Here is a 21,589-nt window from a genome sequence, read left to right as displayed (position 1 = left end):
AGCAAGATGTCTGGCTCTCACAGACCTGTAACTACTTCTTCAAGAGGCTCCTCTGTCCTCCACTTGTTACCTGTAGTAATAGCACCTGTTTGACCTTGTTATCAGTATAAAAGACACCTGTCCACAACCTCAAACAGTCACACTCCAAACTCCACTATGGCCAAGACCAAAGAGCTGTTGAAGGACACCAGAAACAAAATTGTAGACCTGCACCAGGCTGGGAAGACTGAATCTGCAATAGGCAAGCAGCTTGGTGTGAAGAAATCAACTGTGGGAGCAATAATTAGAAAATGGAAGACATACAAGACCACTGATAATCTCCCTTGATCTGGGGCTCCAGGTAAGATCTCACCCTGTGGGGACAAAATGATCACAAGAACGGTGAGCAAAAATCCCAGAACCACATGGGGGGACCTGCAGAGAGCTGGGCCCAAAGTAACAAAGGCTACCATCAGTAACACACTATGCTGCCAGGGACTCAAATCCTGCAGTGCCAGATGTGTCCCCCTGCTTAAGCCAGTACATGTCTGGGCCCATCTGAAGTTTGCTAGAGAGCATTTGGATGATCCAGAAGAGGATTGGGAGAGTGTCATACGGTCAGATGAAACCAAAGTAAAACGTTTTGGTCTAAACTCAACTTGTCGTGTTTGGAGGAGAGAGAATGCTGAGTTGCATCCAAAGAACACCATACCTACTGTGAAGCATGGGGGTGGAAACATCATGCTTTGGGGCTGTTTTTCTGCAAAGGGACCAGGACGACTGATCCGTGTAAAGGAAAGAATGAATGGGGCCATGTATCGTGAGATTTTGAGTGAACACCTCCTTCCATCAGCAAGGGCATTGAAGATGAAACGTGGCTGGGTCTTTCAGCATGACAATGATCCCAAACACACTGCCCGGGCAACGAAGGAGTGGCTTCGTAAGAAGCATTTCAAGGTCCTGGAGTGGCCTAGCCAGTCTCCAGATCTCAACCCCATGGAAAACCTTTGGAGGGAGTTGAAAGTCCGTGTTGCCCAGCGACAGCCCCAAAACATCACTGCTCTAGAGGAGATCTGCATGGAGGAATGGGCCAAAATACCAGCAACAGTGTGTGAAAACCTTGTGGAGACTTACAGAAAACGTTTGACCTCTGTCATTGCCAACAAAGGATATATAACAAAGTATTGAGATGAACTTTTGATACTGACCAAATACTTATTTTCCACCATGATTTGCAAATAAATTCTTTAAAAATCAGACAATGTGATTTTCTGGATTTTTTCCCCCATTTTGTCTCTCATAGTTGAGGTATACCTATGATGAAAATTACAGGCCTCTCTCATCTTTTTAAGTGGGAGAACTTGCACAATTGGTGGCTGACTAAATACTTTTTTGCCCCACTGTAATCCTAGAGACTACAAGGACATCACTATACAGTTATCTTAGCAACAGTTCAGAATATAACAAGTAACTACTACATATATTTCACCACAAGAGGGGGATAAACACCCATGTGTGCAAATAGATACACATAAATCCACCAGAAAAGTCATTTTAGTTGAAGCATGTTGACATTCATAATAGAAGCTTTTCATACATAGGTACCAGAGTTGGTTAACTGAAATTGATTCTAAATTCACTTAGATATTATTCTGGACATAATTGATTTATTACTTGAAAACTTTTTACCATCAACCAAATATGATAGAACATAGTATCTTCAAGCTCCTAAGGACCAGCTTAATGATCTGCAAACTAAGATTACTAATTATAAGTGGAGTGTGCATTTATATCTCAACTATCAGGCTCTCCTCCAAACAAGAGGAAAAAAAATCCTACACAAAACTAGGTGTCAGAAAGAAAGGTCCAGTTTCTATATACTATATATGATTCCTTCTCAACAAGGAACATTTTATCATCCATCATCCTACATTTGTGCCAACAAACTAAAGCAATGCCACCCAGGCATTGGTTTATCATCACCTATTATAACTATATGTATCAGACACTCATAGTACTCATTGCCTCTAGCAACATATTGGAAGAGTTGGGCAAGACGAGCAAAAGCAAATCTCAGCATTGTGTAGCTTCAGTGAGGTAATCACTATTTTAATCCTTTCAATGACTTCAACACAGCACCATACAGAGGGCACCTACACAGAATGTAATGCTAAAAATTAAAAGGATATTTCATTACATATACTAAGTGCTTCTTTAACTACAATGTGTTACACTATTTTTTAAAAAGACAGTTTCAGTCAAATGTAGAAGTTTGCAGTGGGCATGTTTTTTTCTTTCTGCTCAATATATAAGGAGTTTCAAATTACTGCTACAAGCAACTAAGTTGTCATGCAAACTTCCTTCAGTGTCTGAAGGAATATGTTTGCTTCAATTCTGATTAAAACTATTATTTTAATCAGAATTGATATTTTAATTGATATTTTAACATTATTGACTACCTAATGTGTTGCTTTAGGACAGATTGGGCAATTTATAATCTGAAACCCCCAGACTAGCTTGCAATTGCCGCATGTGCAAACACATGCATAAATAAATCATCAGCTCAAATCAACCCACTACAGGATGAAAGCCTCTTCACTGACAGTTATGGACTATAAATTACCAGGCTGGTCCAGTGTGGTTTGGTAGACAGAATGTTTTTTGACTTTGCAGTCTAGGACTGAGACAGAACAACAGGCCCAAAATCACCTACCCAACCAGCTTCCGCGATTACAGAACTAGAACCTGGATCTCCCTCCTCCTAGTCCAGTAATTTAACCACCACAGTGTATTGGTTCTTTTTTATGTGTGTGTGTCATATTCATATGTATGGGTAAACACACATAAAATCTTAAAATAACCCGAAAGAACACATTTCCCCAGCACCAACAGACATAACCCCTCTTCAGTTGCCAGAATGATTTTCTTTTTAATTGCAGACTGTATGATGAAAAAGACTGCCTATATTTACTTTAGAAACATATAATGTACAACTTGGTTTCCTTATAAAATCATTACAATTGGCATACAAAATTTAAAAGTGTCTTTTGGTAGTTTTATTTGTAAAAAATTCAGATTAGCAAGAAAATTACTTATACATTATAAAATTGTGCTACCTTAGTACTAATATAGCGTAACCTGGGATTAATATTTTTTAATTTGTTCATTTACATTTGTATCTCCCCATAATCAATACAATTCTTGGCATATTTTAATGTCAAATTCAAAATTGTTTCAATAAAACAGTCTGTAGTAGTTCATTTTATGGTCTGCTCATTTTGTAATTTTCAGAGCACTCTAATCTTTGCAAATATAAATGTACAGTTACCAAATGAACTGCTCATCTATAGGTTAGTTAAGCCAACCTCTACAAAAGTGGGGAAGACAGCCAAGCAGCAATGAAAACATTCAGACATTCTCCCTTCTCTTGTGAAAACAAGAGTGTACCAGAAAGTAGAAAAAACATTTTCAAGTCATACATTGTCTCAGTACATGAACTGTAATGACCTTGTATTTTTTTAATGTTTTATCGTTGCATGGGGGGAGGTTTTCAGAATATGAAAATCATGTGTTAAACACTTTTCATAAAGTGAAAAACGTACATTGGAAATAAATGTTTTAAAGCATTACTTCAATTTTTTCCAATCTTTTCTGCTCATGAGATGGAATGAGGGTTAAATTAAGAGATCTAGTAACTAAAACTAGTAATTTGGGGGTTCTTCTAGACTTGCAACTCCTGCTCAAAGAGCAGATGGCAATTGTGGCTAGGAGAGCTTTTGCACAGCTTTGTGTTGTGTGCCAGTTGTGCCCATTCCTAGATCGGGAGGCTCTGCTCACAGTCACTCATGCCCTGGTCACCTCCTGGATGGCTTATTGTAATGTGCTCTGTATGGGGTCTGCCCTTGAAGAGTATCCAACAGCTTCAGCTTCAGAATGTAGCAGCATGGGCAGTTATGTGCGTGCCTAGAATGGCAAACGTTACACCTCTGTTCTGCGAGCTGCATTTGGTGCCAGTTTGCTTCTGAGTCCAATTCAAGGTGCTGGTTTTGACCTTTAAAGCCTTCATGGCATGGGGCCGGGTTATTTGAGCGACTGCCTCTTCCCAATTATATCTGCCCGCCCCATCAGATCTGGCAGAAGAGGTATGTTGCGTGTCCTGTCTACTAAAGACCTACATCTGGCAGGACCCTGGAGATGGGCCTTTTCTGCCGTGGTGCCTGCCTTATAGAACATCATCCCCCCCAAACCTGAGGCCAGGCTGGCTCCATCCTTGTTAACTTTTTGCAAGTCCCTCAAGACTTGGCTATACCATCAGGCTTGGGGGCCCCAAGGGAATGGTGAGTTGTTGAGGTGGCTCCACTGTTGTTAATATCTGTCAGTCTCTCCTTGCCAAGAACTGTAAATTCCAAGAATTGTAAATTACTACAGAACTTTAAACATTAATATTTATATTAATGTCACCAGAATTTATCATTGTCTGGTGACATTAATATAAAAAATAATGTTTGAAGTTCTGTAGTGATTTACAATTTTTTCTCAAGGTGATATGAGCCTAGATTTATATATTCAAGTATTTAATCAATGAAATAATGAATTTCAAATTTGAAAAAAATAAAAAAAATAAAGGTTGTAAGTTCATCTCCCATTCAGTGAAAAACTTTGCTAATAAAACTGCAGGGACTTGTCCAGACAGTCTCTGAGAATCAGGCACAATTGAATGGATAATTAAAAAAAAAATTTTAAATGCACAAGATCATATGAAAAATGAAAAATAGTAAAAAGTCAGTAAAAAGCAATATGAAGTTCTAGATGCCCTCCCATTGAACCTGATTGGTGATTACATCAAATTATTTATAAGCATTAAAATTACTTCTGGCTAGTATCTTCACATCAAATATTTCCCCCTTAAAAACCATACTCTAAGTATTTCAGTTTGCCTTATTGTGTGACATGTAATATATAGCGAAGCCAATCTTGCTTAAAATTTAGTGAAACTTCTGTTCTGGATGTATACTGTTAATTTTGCCATTGCTACATATTCCCCAGTTTGGCTTGCCAGTCTGATATTGTCAGCAAAGAATCTCTTTTCCAACGCTGGACCAAATTTGTCCTCATGGCTGTCACCATTTATCTTACTAAATTGTGATATTTTAAATTTATTTGTTCTGGAAAGATTCCTAGTAGAAAAAGCAGTTTTAGATTGCTTAAACTACAGTAAAACAGTTGGATGTACCACGTGACATATGCTCATATTCTAATTAGGTGTCTTTTTTATAGCTGCTTATATGTTGATCCTAACTCCAATGCTGTCTCTATGTATTAAAAATGAAGAAATAATTCAAAATATTTAAATTGGGTTCATGATGCACAATTCACTTATGTGCTACATTTCAATTAACAGTATCACTTCTCAATACATTAATACAGAAATTATATGTTAACTCTGATGGAAAATCCTTAAAAAATCATACCAGATTTGTTTTTTATATACTTTTAATAGGGTTTAGCAAAATCAGTACTTTTGGATCAGGCAGACTTTGAGCTGAAGGAAATGACTGGTCCAAATGACAGGGAAAGGATCAAGATTTTTCAATAATACTTTGCAATGTCAAGCACATCTAGATTCCATATTTTAAACAAATTGTGGGAGGTTCAGTTACAGCATTTGTTTTGAATTTAAAACCAGTTCCCAACATTTCCAGTTAGGATTTCACCCTGCAGAGCTGATGAAAATCTTTTTCACAGTCTTTAATTTTACAGACATAAATAAATAAAGGGGAGGGAAAAAGGCATAGCATTTAGAAAGTTGCTGCCATCCAGTAAACAGTACTGGATGAAATGCACCAACCATACAAGGCTAATAAGTCACACTTTCAAGTACATCAAAACAGTTTCACTGCTTAGAAGGCCTCCATCCTTCCTGCATTCTGAAAAGGCTCTTTTCTTAAATGTTTTAAGCATTTTTTAAAAATTGTCCTTCAGTATTCCCATTTTCAGGGCCATAACCAAATATAAAATCAAGAACAATTTCTTCAGACATACATAAAAGCTTCTCAGAACTTTCCAGATATTTTGACATTAAAACATTTCTGCACTGTCTATTGTTGGGAACATGTATCAAGCAGTCATGGCCATTTTTAAGATTCCTAATGCATTGATAATGTGCATTCACTTTCCTTCTGAACTGTTTGGACATCTAATTTTAGGGTCATTTCCCAGGCAGTCTTTGAATTCTCTATTTGAATAAAGTGATAAGGACCTAAATGGTAAATGACTTCAACATCTAAAATGATCAAGAAAACTGAGTGCTATATGTATTTTTCAGATGTGGAGTGAGAACTAAGGATGTTAGTCCAATGCATATGAATAGCACCAACGTTAACATATGCATGTATACACACACATATATTAGTGTTGTCTATCTGGACCAAATTTTTGTTTTAAAGCCTAGGATGAACAGGACCTGAAGGGATGCATCCTTAGAGGCAAGCATTCCAAGAGCTACAGAAGAAAAAGTCATGAAGATCTTTTAATCATACTCTCTTTGCAGTAATTCTTATAAGTAGTCTGAACATACCAACACTAAAATGAAGCTGGAGCTTAGTATAGTAAAGCAAATGCTTTACCTGTATGAGGCCTAAATCTGTACTCACTAATATCAAAGGGAGCAAAGCTGAACACTAGGAGGCTTTTGGGGATGCAACATTGGGACAAAAATTATCATATTTTTAATTCAGTTGTATATTTATATTTCATTGATAAAGACTTAAGACATTTTGACCTTACTGTAATTGTAAGGACACCACTAGACAAAATTCCTCTGTGCTTCTTTCTCTATTAAGCTAAATCACATAACTGAAAACAGGAATATTACTTAAAAGGCTTCTAAGTATCACCAAGGCAAGATTAACATATCACTTAAAATTAACATAAGCTTTGTTTAGCGATTCACCCAGCACAGCTTATATTCATGCCATTTTAGGTTCCTAATGTAAGACACTATATTTATAAATCAGTAATTTTAGCATTTAATGCTCTCAAATCCATGACCTTCAAACTCAGGTAAAATGAGCTATTTAGTGCAAGCAATATCCATTACGAAATAGTTAATTTTAATTTCCAAAGAACAGCGTGGGAGATATATTGGCAGCCGGTGTTCCCCAGGGCATGAATGCCGGATATATCAATCACCAATGCCACCAAACACTGAGTCTGAAAAATACAAAGCAAGGTATTCACTAAGCTGTGGAAAAGGCAGGAGAAAGAAGCACCAGGTTTAATCTGTAGAGAGTATAAGAAGACTTCAGCCTCATTTGGACAGAGGACAATCAGCTGATTTAAGTATCTTCAGTCTAGCGTACAATAAGAATTCTTAACAAGCTGTGTCAAGTGTGAGCCAGCCAAAAGAAAGAGCCTTGACACATAAAAGGACATTTTCACTTACAATGTAAGGGAGCTGGAAGATAAAAAAAGTCATGATTTTGTTTTGTCTATTGTGTCTCCTTGCAGTTTTCATGTTTCTCCTGATTCAAACTGAATGGTTTCACATATATTCATATAAATTAATATAAAGGGAGAACCCCTTGCAGGGGCATACAGAAGAATCTGTTCAGCATCTGTCAGACAAAGTTGCTCGAATTTGCCACAGTTGGATGCTGGCTTTGTCTGTCTGGTGGAGATGACTGGGGAGGAGTCTTGCCCGGTTATCTGGGAACATTTGAATCTGTTGGCCTGATGAAGTAGACAAGGTCCTTCAGACTGTGAGCTCAGCCGCCTGCTTTTTAGATCCCTGCCCCTCCTGGCTTCTTAAGGCGGCCCCGGGTGTATGTCATGTATGTGGGTTCTAGAGGTGGTGAATTCTTGGAGTGAGGGGTTGTTCCATTACCTCTTAAGGAGGCCTTGGTTTTCCCCCTCCTTGAAGAAGCCATTGCTGGACCCCATTATACTGGACAATTTTCATCCAATATCTAACCTCCCCTTTCTGGGGAAGGTTTGAGAAGGTGGTTGCACATCAGCTTCAGAGGACCTTGGATGAAGCAGATTATCGGGATCCTTTTCAGTCGGGATTCAGACCCGGGTATGGAATGGAAACGGCACTGGTTGTCCTTTTGGATGGTCTGTGGCGTGGGTAGGATGGGGGATGCACATCCATCTTTGCCCTACTTGACCCTCACAGCCTCCAAACACCAGGGTAAGATGTCCACAGCATCACTTAATATTACTACTGATATGCAAGTTTTCCAGAGCAATAAGACATCAACATATAGAGCCATGTGCATAAATTGACCACCAATATGATCCAGCAAATAAATACTTGCCCTAAAGGTGAATGGCAGGAAATCAGTAAATGTGCATGAGCTCTTGATTTGCAATTTTGCCTATATTTCAGCAGTATGTTTGAATACTATTTTTTAGAAATTGTAAAAATCATTACTGGAATTACACACTACAGTACAGCACAGTAGCATAATTTTAAAAAATAAAGCTTTGTCAAATTCCTCTGCCTAGCCACAATGAGAAGATAAATATGCAATTCTAATGTTTTACTCTGTCAGGCTTCTCTATGTAGTGATGAGACACTGTTCAGCATTATGTCAATGCAATATCTAATACATACCAGGCCCCTGCATATACATTAGGCAACATATACAATTGCTTCCTGACATGTTAAGCTCCAACAGTTAAGATAGCATCCCTCTGCTAGAGTCAGCCATGACAAAGTAAAATATTACATGTTGCCCAGCATCTTCTGCTAACGTTCAAGTCTGTGCATAGCTAACAGCCAAATGCACATATCCCAGGCTCAAAGAGAGCTAAGAGCCAATGAGTTATTGATGATTTCTCCAATGTATATAATTAAGTCGATGAAGATTACAATATGGCTTTCAGCTATTGCTTTTTCTCTCCCACTTACATTTGGTGCAGAAGCCATACCAAGGTCCAGAATTTCATGGATTCTTTGGCAAGTAAAGGAAGGCTTAAAAGAAGATAAGTGTTCTCTTTGAAAAGTCCCAGATGCATAAAATATGTTTTCAGGCATTCATCAAAGATCAGCATGGAATGAAAACATTAAGCTCCTCCTCAGAAACAAATTACTTCCAATCTGCCTTAAAATCTAGTGTGAAGTAGAGACAGCAGCATAGATTTCTAATACATATACTAGACATTTGTGAGAAGTACAAAGTGCCACTTTTCACCTCTCAACATTGTTAAAGGGTCTGTTTAGTTACCATGTAGATAGCTGTATTGATTATGTCCCATCAAGTTGGTGTCACCTCTTAGTGACAACACAGATTTTTTTTCTCCACGATGATCTGTCCCTAAACGGGTTTTCAGGTCTGCAGACAGCCACAGGCAATAGTATTAAAATGGGGGAAAAAATACTATCTAAATCTGATCTTGTTAAACCATCCCAGAAATATTTTGATCATTCAGTATTTTATTCAGCTTTAAAAAATTCTCATGAAGAACTGGAGAAAAGTAGAACTCTTGGAAATGAAATTTATGGGAAAGGAAAGGAAAGAAAGAAAGAAAGAAAGAAAGAAAGAAAGAAAGAAAGAAAGAAAGAAAGAAAGAAAGAAAGAAAGAAAGAAAGAAAGAAAGAAAGGAGGGAGGGAGGGAGGGAGGGAGGGAGGGAGGGAGGAAGGAAGGAAGGAAGGAAGGAAGGAAGGAAGGAAGGAAGGAAGGAAGGAAGGAAGGAAGGAAATCCATAGGAGATTAATTAAGACAGCAACTGCTCAAAGTGAAAAAGAATTATTTATCTAGATACATTTCTAAATGTTAGTGAAGAATCTTGAACTATATGGACCAACAAAACCATATACTTGAAGTACACATTACTGAAATTTAAATCAGTAGAAAACCAAGTTTAACTCACTCACTCAAAGTGGTGAAGCGTAACTCATGGTAATAGATGAGAGTTACATGTGTGTTTTTTATTACTCTTCAAAGATTGCTCTGAAAACCTCTTTAGATAAAATATGAATACTATGTAAAAGAGCTATAAAGCATACTGGGTGCTCATATATCCTATACGAATTTTTAAAAACCTTCAGTATTGTGAACCTGTCATTCCCTTAGAAAAGAAGCTACTTGCCCCCACCCTATGGAGGTGAGACAGGCCCCTACCCTCCCAATTTTTCAGAGGTAATTGAAGACTTGGCTCTGCCAACTTGCGTGGAGTGAGGAAAGATACAATTGACCCTGGGGATGGCTGGTGCCTTGACAATGCTGAGTTTATTAATACCTAATTAACATCAGCCTCTTGGAAGTATTATAAAGGAAGTTTGCTTTTAGCATAGTTTAATTAATTAATTAATTAATATTTATCTATTTTAATTAATGTTTATTCTATTTTTACTGTAAACCACCCAGAGTCACTCCACACTGACACAGGCGGTGACAAATTTGAAATATAAATAAATAAATAAATAAATAAATAAATAAATAAATAAATTTCCCAGATACTAAACGGGGAGTTACAAAATTGAACTGTAGGTCTCATGCTACTTAATATGAACTTTATGAACCATACATTAGCAAATGAACATAGCAGATGAACTTGTCATAGAGTCAGGCTACATGTATTATGCAATGTAACATTAGTTTTTTCCATAGTGAACCTGAATTAGCAGTATTGATTCAACTGTCCTTAAAAATAATAGTAATTAAATATTCTATTGTCTAGCTCATGGAAGCTGGTATTTTCACTCTTTCTAGTGGAAGCTGGCATAAATCAAAGCAGAATGAATTCCTTGACGAACAAAAGCCATTTCTAACCTGGAATAAATGTGGTCAAACACACATTGAAGGCATTAAAGCACAGTAGATTGTACCAGAGACCACAATGGCACTTCTTCCTCAACTCTCCTTTTTCAAAAAGTCAAATCCAGTATGGCTAAATTGTCACTTTAACTGGAATCTAAGATTGTATAATCCTGACATAAACCTTTAAACCTGTAACATAAAGTTTTCATTCTAAAAGGAAAAAAGAATCTTGGTTGTTAGAAGATACCAGGGCAAATTGAATTTTTAATGAACAATAGTGAAAAAATAATTTAATTTTTTGCTTGCCTACTTTTTAAAAACTTCCATCTCTAACATTTTGCATGGCGCGGGGGGGGGGGACAAAGAGATTGAAATACTTTTTAAAATGTAAATGATTTTTATCTATTTAATCTCTATTTTATTGGGTTTTTAAAAAAAAATAAAACACAAATTAAGGAATGGATGCACATGTAAAAGATGTCTGGATTATTCCCCTGTAGAAGACAGGTTTTCTATTCTAACAAATAGCATCATCAAATTATTGAAATGCTGGAACACACCCTGGTTCAGAAGCAGATATAACTCTGACAACTTTAAGGCCAACAGTCATTTCCCAGATTATCTTAGGTAATACATTCCAACTGTACAAAACACATAGCACTGCAGAAAACAATTATATGCAATTTATTTTGGGGAAGGTCAGATTAAAAGTGTATATTTGGGAAAATTGCACATATACTTGTATATCTGGGAAGGTGGCAAATGACATTAAGTATGGTTGTACAATAGATATATTAAAAAGCCATTTTAAAATGCAGAATACATGTAAATTTATGTTGCTAAATGGATTTAGAATAATCCAAGCCTCTTAAATCTAAAAAGATTTTAAAATCTTTTAAAATGAAGAATGGTCCAATAAATTCTGTAAATCCAAAGAAGAATCAATGAGTATAAAAATATATGATATAGAATATTGTCCCATCAGAAAATCTTCCCCCTAGCAAAGTTTAATTCTTTGTCCGCAATATTACTGGAGGTGAGATATCACACCCCAGTTCAGGACTGAATATGCCCCTGGGTGGCACTGAGACAGGTTCTACACAGCCCTTTCCACTCAGGCTGGTGTTTAGTTCTGATACAGCCCTTCCTTCTAATCATAATCCTTTAGGACGGGGTTCTCATAAAAATCAGCAATCACTCTGTATGAACATGAATCTTTTCTTTTTAATGTCTATACAGACTCTGAATACTGGAATAAAATAAGATACTGATTTTAAAAAATGAGGCACACTCAAAGCTGAAACTAAAGTACCAAAGAACTTGCAGACAAATTAAGTGAAGACACAGATAATTAAAAATGGAATGCTTTGATTACTAATCAAATGCTATCAAGAAGAGTTAGCCTTGCAAGTTATTTTAAAATATTTATAGAAAAAGAAAACCAAGACTTTCAAGATAAAGCAATAAAGCAATAGTTTAGAAAAATAAAAGGATGCTATCTCCAAGTCATATTACTCCTACTTCAGGATATGATCGGTACTCCCAAAAACCAACACAGCATTATAAGTTATGATTTAAAGATACCCAAATTTTGTTCTAAACTCAACAAAACCAAGATTTGCCACATCATACTTCTTCGTGTATGTTAGAATGTGGTCTACTTCCAACATTCTCATTGCAATTTGGAATGTAAAAGATACACAAATAAAAAACTGGATGGTTAGTTTTCTGGTTGAAAGTCAAACCAAACAGTACAGACACCATATACCATCATTATATTAAATCATAAAGCATTCTGTACCATCTTATTCAGTTGCTGCTACCATCTCAACAATATTAGATCTTATTGTTCAGATGGTGAAAAAGATTGATGATATGGCTACTGATTTGCCTTTATGTTCTCTAGATGTAATGAGTTGGCCAGGTCAAATGTTTGTTTTATGTGTTGAAATATACCCAATTTCCTGGAATAAGTTAGTAAATTATAAATAAAAATAAAAAACAATTCTACAGCATTACTAAGAAGTCAAGGCAAATTATAAAACTTCCGAAGTATTAATTATTAGACATGGGATACTCCACTTTCCTTATAAAGCTCATAATTACAAGGCTAAATTCAAATTTAATATTTCTCTTCCAAAGTGTGAAAAAGACATGTTCCCAGTATGACAATTATACCACTATTCAGTAACAAACATCAAAGTGTGTGCTGGAAGGCAGGCCTTCTCAGTAGTATTTACCACACCACAGAACATACTTCCCCCAGAAGTATACTTAGCTCTAAGCCTCCTTGTATTCTGGAAGATCCTGAAAATCATTTTATTTTAATGAGAGTTTGACTTGGAGTGCGATTGCAGCTGACCCTCTGAAGGTATTTTGTGGACTTCAATATCTTTTTAATACGCTTGATGACAATTTTCTCCAAGTTGTGCACCATCCAGAATCTAATTGGGTTGGTCTAACAAATATTATAAGTAAATAAATAAATTTACCTCTCCTATTCTTTTTTACTACCCTGACTTAGAAAAGCTGAAGATATGACTCAAATGTATTGCCTGGCTCAGTGCACTTACCTGCTATGGGGATCCCTCCTAGACCTGTGCTGTGTTGAGGTGGGAGGTTCAAGTCCAAGAAATTGCTATTCGAAGAGGGATTTGCTGTGTGGTTCAAGTGCATGATGTTATTGCGAGGGAAGGCCATCCAAGGATAGCGAGTTGCTTGGCCAGGAAAACTGAAGGAATTATAAACTGCTCGATGCTGTTGAAACTGTGGGAACCTCTGTGGCAAGACTGAAAATGTGCTATTGAGAGAATTGGCATTTGTGGGTGTAGCAGGATGCAGAAATCCAGATCCTGACCCTTTGGCGGTTGTAGTGTGTGGGGAAGGATTCTGAAGAGATGTTGGTGAGAGGGAGGGTTGATCTTGGACTGACAGTTCCTTCTCAATCAGGTCTGCTAAGGCTTTGCGGGTGATATCAAAGGGATCAAATCCCAAGTCATCTTCTTGCTGTTTGGATGAACCAAATCCAAATGCTGCCTGCCAGTCTGTAGAGGAGGATACTGGGATGGTTTCTGTAGAAAAACAAACAAATAAATTTCTTCTCAATCTACCTGTATCAAACTATTTACAAGTCTTTTTATTTATTTTCTTATTCTCATCCCTGTTGTGCATGAAAATCTTTAAATTTGGATTCATACCAGTATTTCTTTCCCCAATTCCCCAAAATGAAGACAACTTTAGCATTTTGTCATGTGCATAACTGTAAAATATTTAGTACAAAAACATACTTATTAAGAAACAATCTCCACTGAATCTAGCAGGACTTAGTTTACAATAATAGGATTGTTAACGTATTTAGAAACAAATGCAAGTCTAAACAGAGAGCAGGAAGATGGCTGTACAGATAGCCCTTGTTTAACTACCACTCATTCAGCGACCATTCAAAGTTACACTGGCGCTGACTAAGGGGGACTTATGACCAACATAGTTTGGAGACTTAGCAAGCAGCTCATAATTACGATATCACAGCATGCCACAGTCACATGATTGCCATTTGCGACCTTCACTGCCAGCTTCTGACAAGCAAAGCTAATGGGAAGTTGGCAGGAGGTTGCAAAAGACAATCACATGACCGTGGGACACTGCAAAAGCATGGGATTTGCCTAATGACGACAACTGGGACTGACAGAACTGTGCTTTACAATCAAGTTGCTTAGCGACAGAGTTCCCGGTCCCAATTACCATCAATAAGCGAGGATTACCTGTATTTCCTGTCATGTACATACAGGATAAACAAACTACTACTTTATATTGTGTAAAAAGGATTATAAAGGTAAATTACATAGTAAATAAATCAGCATAGCTTTTTTTGGTTCTGATTAACTATGAAAATAAATTACACTTAATGAGATTAGAACAAAAAGTCTTTAAAGAATAATCAATTTGCTGCTGTACAAGATGCAGTCCAGTTCATCAAATGCAAGTTGACTATGATCTACAAAAGCTTAGGTGATAATAAATTGGCCAGTCTTTATGGTGAGATGAGACTCTTTACTGCTTTTGTGGCAAAACATAAATACTTCAGATCTGTTAAAGGAAAACTGTTTATTTTTTTATTTCAACTTGTAAACAAATACTGTATTACAAGGTGACTATTTAACAAGAGAATAATCTGAAGTCAGCTATACCAGCTGAAGTTGTACCCTGAGACATGTGAATAAAAAGCTTTTAGAAGTAGACTTAACAATCCTAAAACAACAGTGCAGCGCAGCAGAAAACTTGTTCCAAGTGCTTTTAGTTAAGCAGTAAAGGATGGTCAATTCTGAAATAAAAGTACTGGTACTATTAGTTAAACATAAAGCATTTATCCTTCAATATTCACTGGTAGCTGTAGTTTTAAGTGATTTCTATTTGTTACTTTTAAACTCCTTCCTCCACAGTGTAACTCATCTATGACCTTGAAAAATGATCTAGCCTCAGAAAATCCTTCATAACATAGTAGCAATATACTTGTTAGAGGAAAAGTGAAGCCGCCAAGAAAAAAACATTTCTTAGAAATCAACATTCAAATTCCCTTCCAGCCTATATTTTTTTTATTGGAGACTAATAATTTTTGTATGTATGTATGTATGTATGTATATCATCAATTTGTGAATGTCTTCCATATAGAAGATTTATATTTATCAGAGATTTATATATAAATGTACTAATGCCAAGTAACAAAGTAACAAAGCCTATCATGTATAAATTAAATAAATCACTGTTTACAATTATAAGGAACATATTCTATCTAATCCCAATATTAAAATTAGTTATACTGTGCAATTCAAGCACAAAATGTGAAGTTTTATTTTAAGAAAGTATCTGTTAATTTAAGACAGAATTTCATTTCTGTAACAAAGTTTATCATCACCTACACAGAAAATCTTTATAAAAGAATCATCATGCCTTTTAATAAGTAATTGTGATTTACTTAAAAAGTGGAAATAAGCCAAAAACACTATTTCAGGTTACAATGTGCAAACATGTATTAATAATTGCCCTTATATTATATATTACCTGATGTGAAGAGACTCTGTGGCTCTGGTGCCATGGGCCAGTCACTGGACGTCTGTGGGGAGCTGGGAAATGGGGGGAGTCCACTTGGAATTGGGTTGGGATGCCGAAAGTTGTCTGAGAAGAGGGACTGTGACTCTGTTATAGCTCCTTCAAATGGAGAACGTGCACTGTGGTTGGATGAACTGATTGGGATGACTGAATTGGATTTTGATAAACCAGGAGGTGGTGATGGTGTGTCGCTATTTGATATCTGAGAGGAAAAGGTCAGGCAAAGTAAGATTCAGTTTTGTAAACTATGCTACAACAGTAGAAATAAAAAAATCTGAGAGAGGATAATTTTATGAGCATATAATTTTTAAAACGTTTCCAAAAATTGGGCAGCTGGGAAAAAACCTACTGTGTTTATTTTAACAAGTTTCAATCAAATCATTCTTATACACTTTTATAGGCAGGCAGGTCTCGCTTTGCCACACATTAATTATATTTACAAGAATATGCAGTTAACAGTATTCAAAAGCACTAGAGTTAGGAACTTACCTGTTGTGAGTTGTCACAATTTCCTATACTGAGAGAATCTGACGGCTTGTCGATAGAGCTAGAGAAAAAGAAAGCATACTTAAGCAAATGCAAATGATACAAAAATCAGTTTGATGGACTGAACTCTAGGAACTAAAATTAAAACCCTTTTACTAGCTTAAAGAAAACCCTGTATTATTTATTATTCACTAATTTTTGACATATAACAATTTGCATATTCTGCTTATTAGCTTTACTTAATAAAAAATTCAATTAGAAATATCCTGATTTAAACTGCACAAAATTATCTAAACCTTATCTGCAATCAATTCCAGTTGTAACTATTAAAACAGAAGTTTTATTTCCAAGCATTTTTTAATGTGATATAAAGATTAAACCAAGAATGAAATGGCCCAGGTTGTAGTCCCCTCTCAAGTCACAGAAGCTCCCTGGGTGACTTTAGGCTAGTGATTCTCTCTCAGCCCAGCCTACCTTCCAGTTTGGGAAAAATAGTATTGTTATGCTGTCTTGAGCTCTTGAATGTAAGGTGGGATATCAGCCCAGTAAATAAATGAATGGAAAGGTTCTCAGAGTGGCTTTCAGATTGATAAACAAGATAGCACTGGCTTTCAGGCTGACAGTTTTTAGTTGTGTAATGCCCAAGAGATTCTGGTATTCAGATTAAGTATACTAGTTTGGGGGAAGGGGAAAGGCAGGAGGAACTGTAACTGATCCAAGTCTCTTTGAATCATTTACTTTAACAGAAAAGCTACATTTCCTAATGCTGTGTCTGTTTCTAGATATTTGGAATTCTGGAGTAATCTGAATATCTTAAAACTGCCATTCACAACTTTACTCCACAGGCAAATTAGCCCTGAAGACCACTGTAACAGAAAGAATAAAGGAAGGTCAAGACGATATAGGGATGAGGCTGTAATTCATAAAAAATAGGGAGAGAATGTCTTGAAGAGGTTACAGTGATGCAGGTCAAGTACAGATATCCAGTCGAGTATTATAAAGAATCAAGTGAGCAAAAAAGATTAGGCCAGGTGCACATGGTGGAACGTGTGTTTTTACTGGAATTAAGCTATACATATTTGCCTGTACAGAGCTCTTCCTCTAATCCAAATAAATCTATCAACTGAAACACCCAAGATCTCAACATTCATTGTTATGGCACTTCAGCAGAAGAACAGTATATACTCCAACTAATTATTGACTTGGTAGAAGAGAAGCAATAAATAATGTAAGAAGGTACTGAACATCACTGGTTAGACATATATGTAGACATTCAGACATTATCTGGCTTTGTGACTTGAAGATGAAATGGATCTCTACCTTGATCACAGAGTTGCATAAATGCCTTCCAATCTACCTTTGTTCAAAAAAATACTTTAGCCAGAAACAGTGACTTTAATCTGTGGTATGAATACTGGAGAAAAGGAATTTGGCACCCCAAACATACCTGAATTTAACTCTTCCAACAATAGTTAAGGAAGTACTTGAATTCTGAAGTGCTTGCCTGATATGGGCAGCCCTACTACAACCTAAATACTAACAGTTTGTAATCCAAATATAATAAAAGATGTTAAAGATATTATAATGTTTGATAGAACCATGTTAAAATAAGTAGAACTCCACCCTAGTCTTTCTGTGATTTCTCTCATCTTCCAGGTTCAAAGATTATTTAAGCCTGAGCACTTAACAAAAAAATTATCCTGCCAAAGCTACCAAATGATATATCATAAGGAATTAAACAAAGCTAGCAAAAGTTACAAATTTCTTCACACAGTAATGTCAAATGTAGCAATGACTACTGAAACTAAGACCTCACTTAAAGCCACCAGTACAATTAAAATGATCCAGGTAATATGAAATTGCCCTTAAAGTAACCAATTAGTTACTAACAATACAGATTTTCTTAAATCTCACTGAGGATGGAATGGTGTAATGGACAGTACGAATAACCTTGAGGAACAGGAGCAGAACCTGCAAACAAGGCAATGGTCATAAAAACGAAATCTTAGTCTGGGGCAGAAAAATAATTTGAGAAAGCATCTCAGGCATAGCCTCTCTAGTTCTTATGAAGATAAATGGAGGGTAGGGGGAAGCAAATATATTCAGACTTGCAAGGTTCTATTACTATAACCTTATAATAAAAGTATTATTAGTATTCATAACTCTGGTGTCCTAGTCTGGTCTACTTTGAACGGCTGACAAATGGAGTTTTGGAATGTTCTGCTTTAACTATGCATTTGAATAGTGCACTATTCTCTCTTAAATAAACAAGCATTTAAATAAACAAGAATTTATTTTAAACATCCACCTTTTTTTAACTATAAGAAAGTCTCTTTCATCACTTATTTATTCAAACAATACAGTGACCCAAACAAGTACCAGTATCAAAATAATCCAGAGCATGTTACTTCCATTTTGTTGCTGAAATAATCATTTATACACAATCCACTGGAGAAAAAAAGTATATTTAATACTCGCTTTTCAAATTACTTATTAGAAGAATAAAGAGAGAACAAAGGAGCTGAACTAGAACTAAGCTAATACTCAGGGGGAAAAAACCAGATAGAAGTTTAATAAAACAAATCTTCCTATAAAGAACTAAATTAGAAAGGAGATATCATTGCCTGCTGAAATGTATCACATTCAATTGCTCATACAGACATATCTTTGCAACAGCTCTATCACATAACCATGGTAACATTTAAAATCCCATGATCTAATAAAACAATAAAAAGAGGAATGAAAATATAAAACTATAGTTTAATCATCACATGGTGTAATACATATAATTTGGAATGAAAATAATCAGATTAATTCTCATTATTAATCAAATCAGTATTTCATAACTATTTCATAGATCCAAGTGATATGGTTAATGTTAAACTGAAGTTTTATAAAGAAGAATATGTGAAGATAGTAAGGAACAGCAAAAAATACTAATTACTACAGCAAAAAAAAGTCAGCATTCAAATCTTCTTTCTTGAAGTTAGCCAATATAGTATGCATTTTTCACTAAAGTGATTTTAGTTACTTTTAAAATATAATACAAATCTTGATTACTAGAAAAACATCCTAATGTGGGAGATACAATTGGTTTAATTGTAGTGGATTCTTTCCATTCCTGACGTTTCTTTAAAAAACTCTGATTCTAAGCCTGTGTGTTTTGATGTTCAAATTAAAAATAAATTTAATCTAAGAATTATAAACTGTTAGATGATTTTGTGTCTGTAACTGAGGATTACAGTTTCTGAAAACAAAAAGAATCCTTTTCTGCTTTTAAAGTGAAAATATTAAGATAAGGCACTGAATCTAGGTAGCTCCCCAGAGATATAAAATAAATTCCAAAACTATTCCTGCAATAATGTCTAATTTTAATCTATGACAGTTTATATTTCAAAAGTGCACTAAAGCTGTAAGTCTATATATCCAAGCCTATGTTCTCATCTGAATCTAGTTAGGGCAGCAAAATCCAGTACAAAGTCCATACAGAATCAATAGTATGCTTATTTACAAGTGCATTTATTTAAAATAAAAGAGCAATTACACTTCAACTGTTGCCTAAATTTAATGGCTTTGATTAGAACTTCATTCTTCCAAACTTAACTGACAAAAAGAAAGACAAAAGGTAAAAATTTTAAAATTTATTTAATATTAAGGAGTGAACTGGAAAATATATGAACAAAGCGCATATTGTATTTCCAACTACTATTTAACACTTTTAAAAGAAGTTTACTAACCAAAATTGGAACAGATTGTATTTTTCAGATACTCAGGATTTAATGTTCCTAATCAATTCAAACCTATTTTTCAAACAAAATATTGAAGTCTTTAATCTCTTTCTCAGAAATCCTGTAGTCATTCGGTTATGCAATGATGAAAACAGTTGGCTTCATAAATAGCTGCCTAAATATTCAAGTTTTCCTTACAAATACAAACTTTAATCTATCATGCTAGTGAAAGTATATGTCTGAATATCAAGATGTGTTCCTGGATCCAATTAGAGCTGAGCTATGCAACTTTGGGGGATTTAATATGGTTTCTCCCAATATTTAATAATTTCTCCCTTCTGTCCCATAAACATGAGAATTTTTACTGACATTCGGAAGGGCCCTGAGGGTCACACTGAAACCTTAGGTCAGATCTTGACATCTGGAACTTTACATCCCTGATTTAGATGAAATGCTGAATATGAATCAAAATATTTTTTCTTTCTCAAACCAAAAGCAAACAGAGGAAAATGGTCATTTTTCTTTCATTAGGCTGACTTTCCATGACCTAGATAATACTATAGGAGGATAGGTAGAAGGAAAAGCCTCATTTTGCGCATGGCCCTTGGGTTCCTGGTTAACTGAAATAGCAGATGTTCAGAATATTTTCAATGCACATTTCCTATGCTCATAACTGAAATACAATTAAAAGTCATAGAGCAATACTACACTATTTAAGTAGTCACCTATTCATTTACAATGAAAACAATCTGAAACAGACTACTTGCTTCTGAGCAAGACTACATTAAACTTGGGTAAAGGGACATAAGACAAAGAATGGTACATCCTGAAGTGTTCAAATATCATTAGATGTGATGTATTCATTCAGTGGAAGAGTAAATACTGAGATAGAAGGCACTTACTCTGTTCTTCTTTTCCTACTAAATTACTTGAGCCAATTCAATACTATGACACCTTCATATGATTTGTTTACTTATCACACTAGTACTACTGCAACATGAAGCACACAAATTGAGCTACATCAAAGTGCTATAGTATATGCACTCTTAAGCCAAGTTATAAAAAAAACCCTACAAAATATTCATGATGCAAGAGATTTCTTATAATATTAAATAGAAATCCAAAAACTTTTAGGAAAGGGAAAAGCTAATGCAACTCAGTACAGTGCCATACTTGTGCAGTACCAATATAAGCTAAGCGAATATTTTTATTTTTACATTTGGTTCAAAATATTTAAACCAGTCAACTAAAGGTCACCAGAAATCAGAGTTCTTACAGTGCAACACAAGTTTTTTGTTGAACTGTGATATATCCTTTTCTAGAATGCCAACCCAAAACATTGTTTAAAAATGTTTTATCTTATTTGCAACCCTTACCTTTATTCAGGCATCTATTGAAAAGCTGCTCATTGAATAATGAACAGTTTTTTCACCCACATTAGGATTAAGAATCACCTACTGAGCTGGGGCAACCATTTTTATTTGTAAGTTTATCAGCATTTGAATCCAGCTCTCCAGACAGAG

General features: G+C 35.6%; 1 protein-coding gene across 9 annotated transcripts in view; it reads right to left on the bottom strand.

Annotated features, from left to right (window-relative positions):
- CNOT4 (CCR4-NOT transcription complex subunit 4) overlaps window positions 1-21,589 on the bottom strand; it is an 84,291-nt gene that overhangs the window by 25,838 nt on the left and 36,864 nt on the right. For all 9 annotated transcript variants that reach the window (XM_088141925.1, XM_015889092.3, XM_015889093.3 and 6 more), the window contains 3 exons: window positions 16,342-16,399; window positions 15,805-16,054; window positions 13,320-13,817 (listed from right to left, as the gene is read on the bottom strand). In XM_088141925.1, the coding sequence (XP_087998051.1) occupies window positions 13,320-13,817; window positions 15,805-16,054; window positions 16,342-16,399 (806 nt within the window). The remainder of the gene's footprint in view (window positions 1-13,319; window positions 13,818-15,804; window positions 16,055-16,341; window positions 16,400-21,589) is intronic.

The sequence above is a fragment of the Python bivittatus genome, unplaced genomic scaffold (genome assembly GCF_059951505.1).
Source record: "Python bivittatus isolate LINGU-HERP-01145 unplaced genomic scaffold, Pbiv_v1 ctg000330_np1212, whole genome shotgun sequence".
Lineage (NCBI taxonomy): Eukaryota > Metazoa > Chordata > Lepidosauria > Squamata > Pythonidae > Python > Python bivittatus.
The sequence above is the reverse complement of the archived record's forward strand: the minus strand, read 5'-3'. Positions and strand labels throughout refer to the sequence as shown.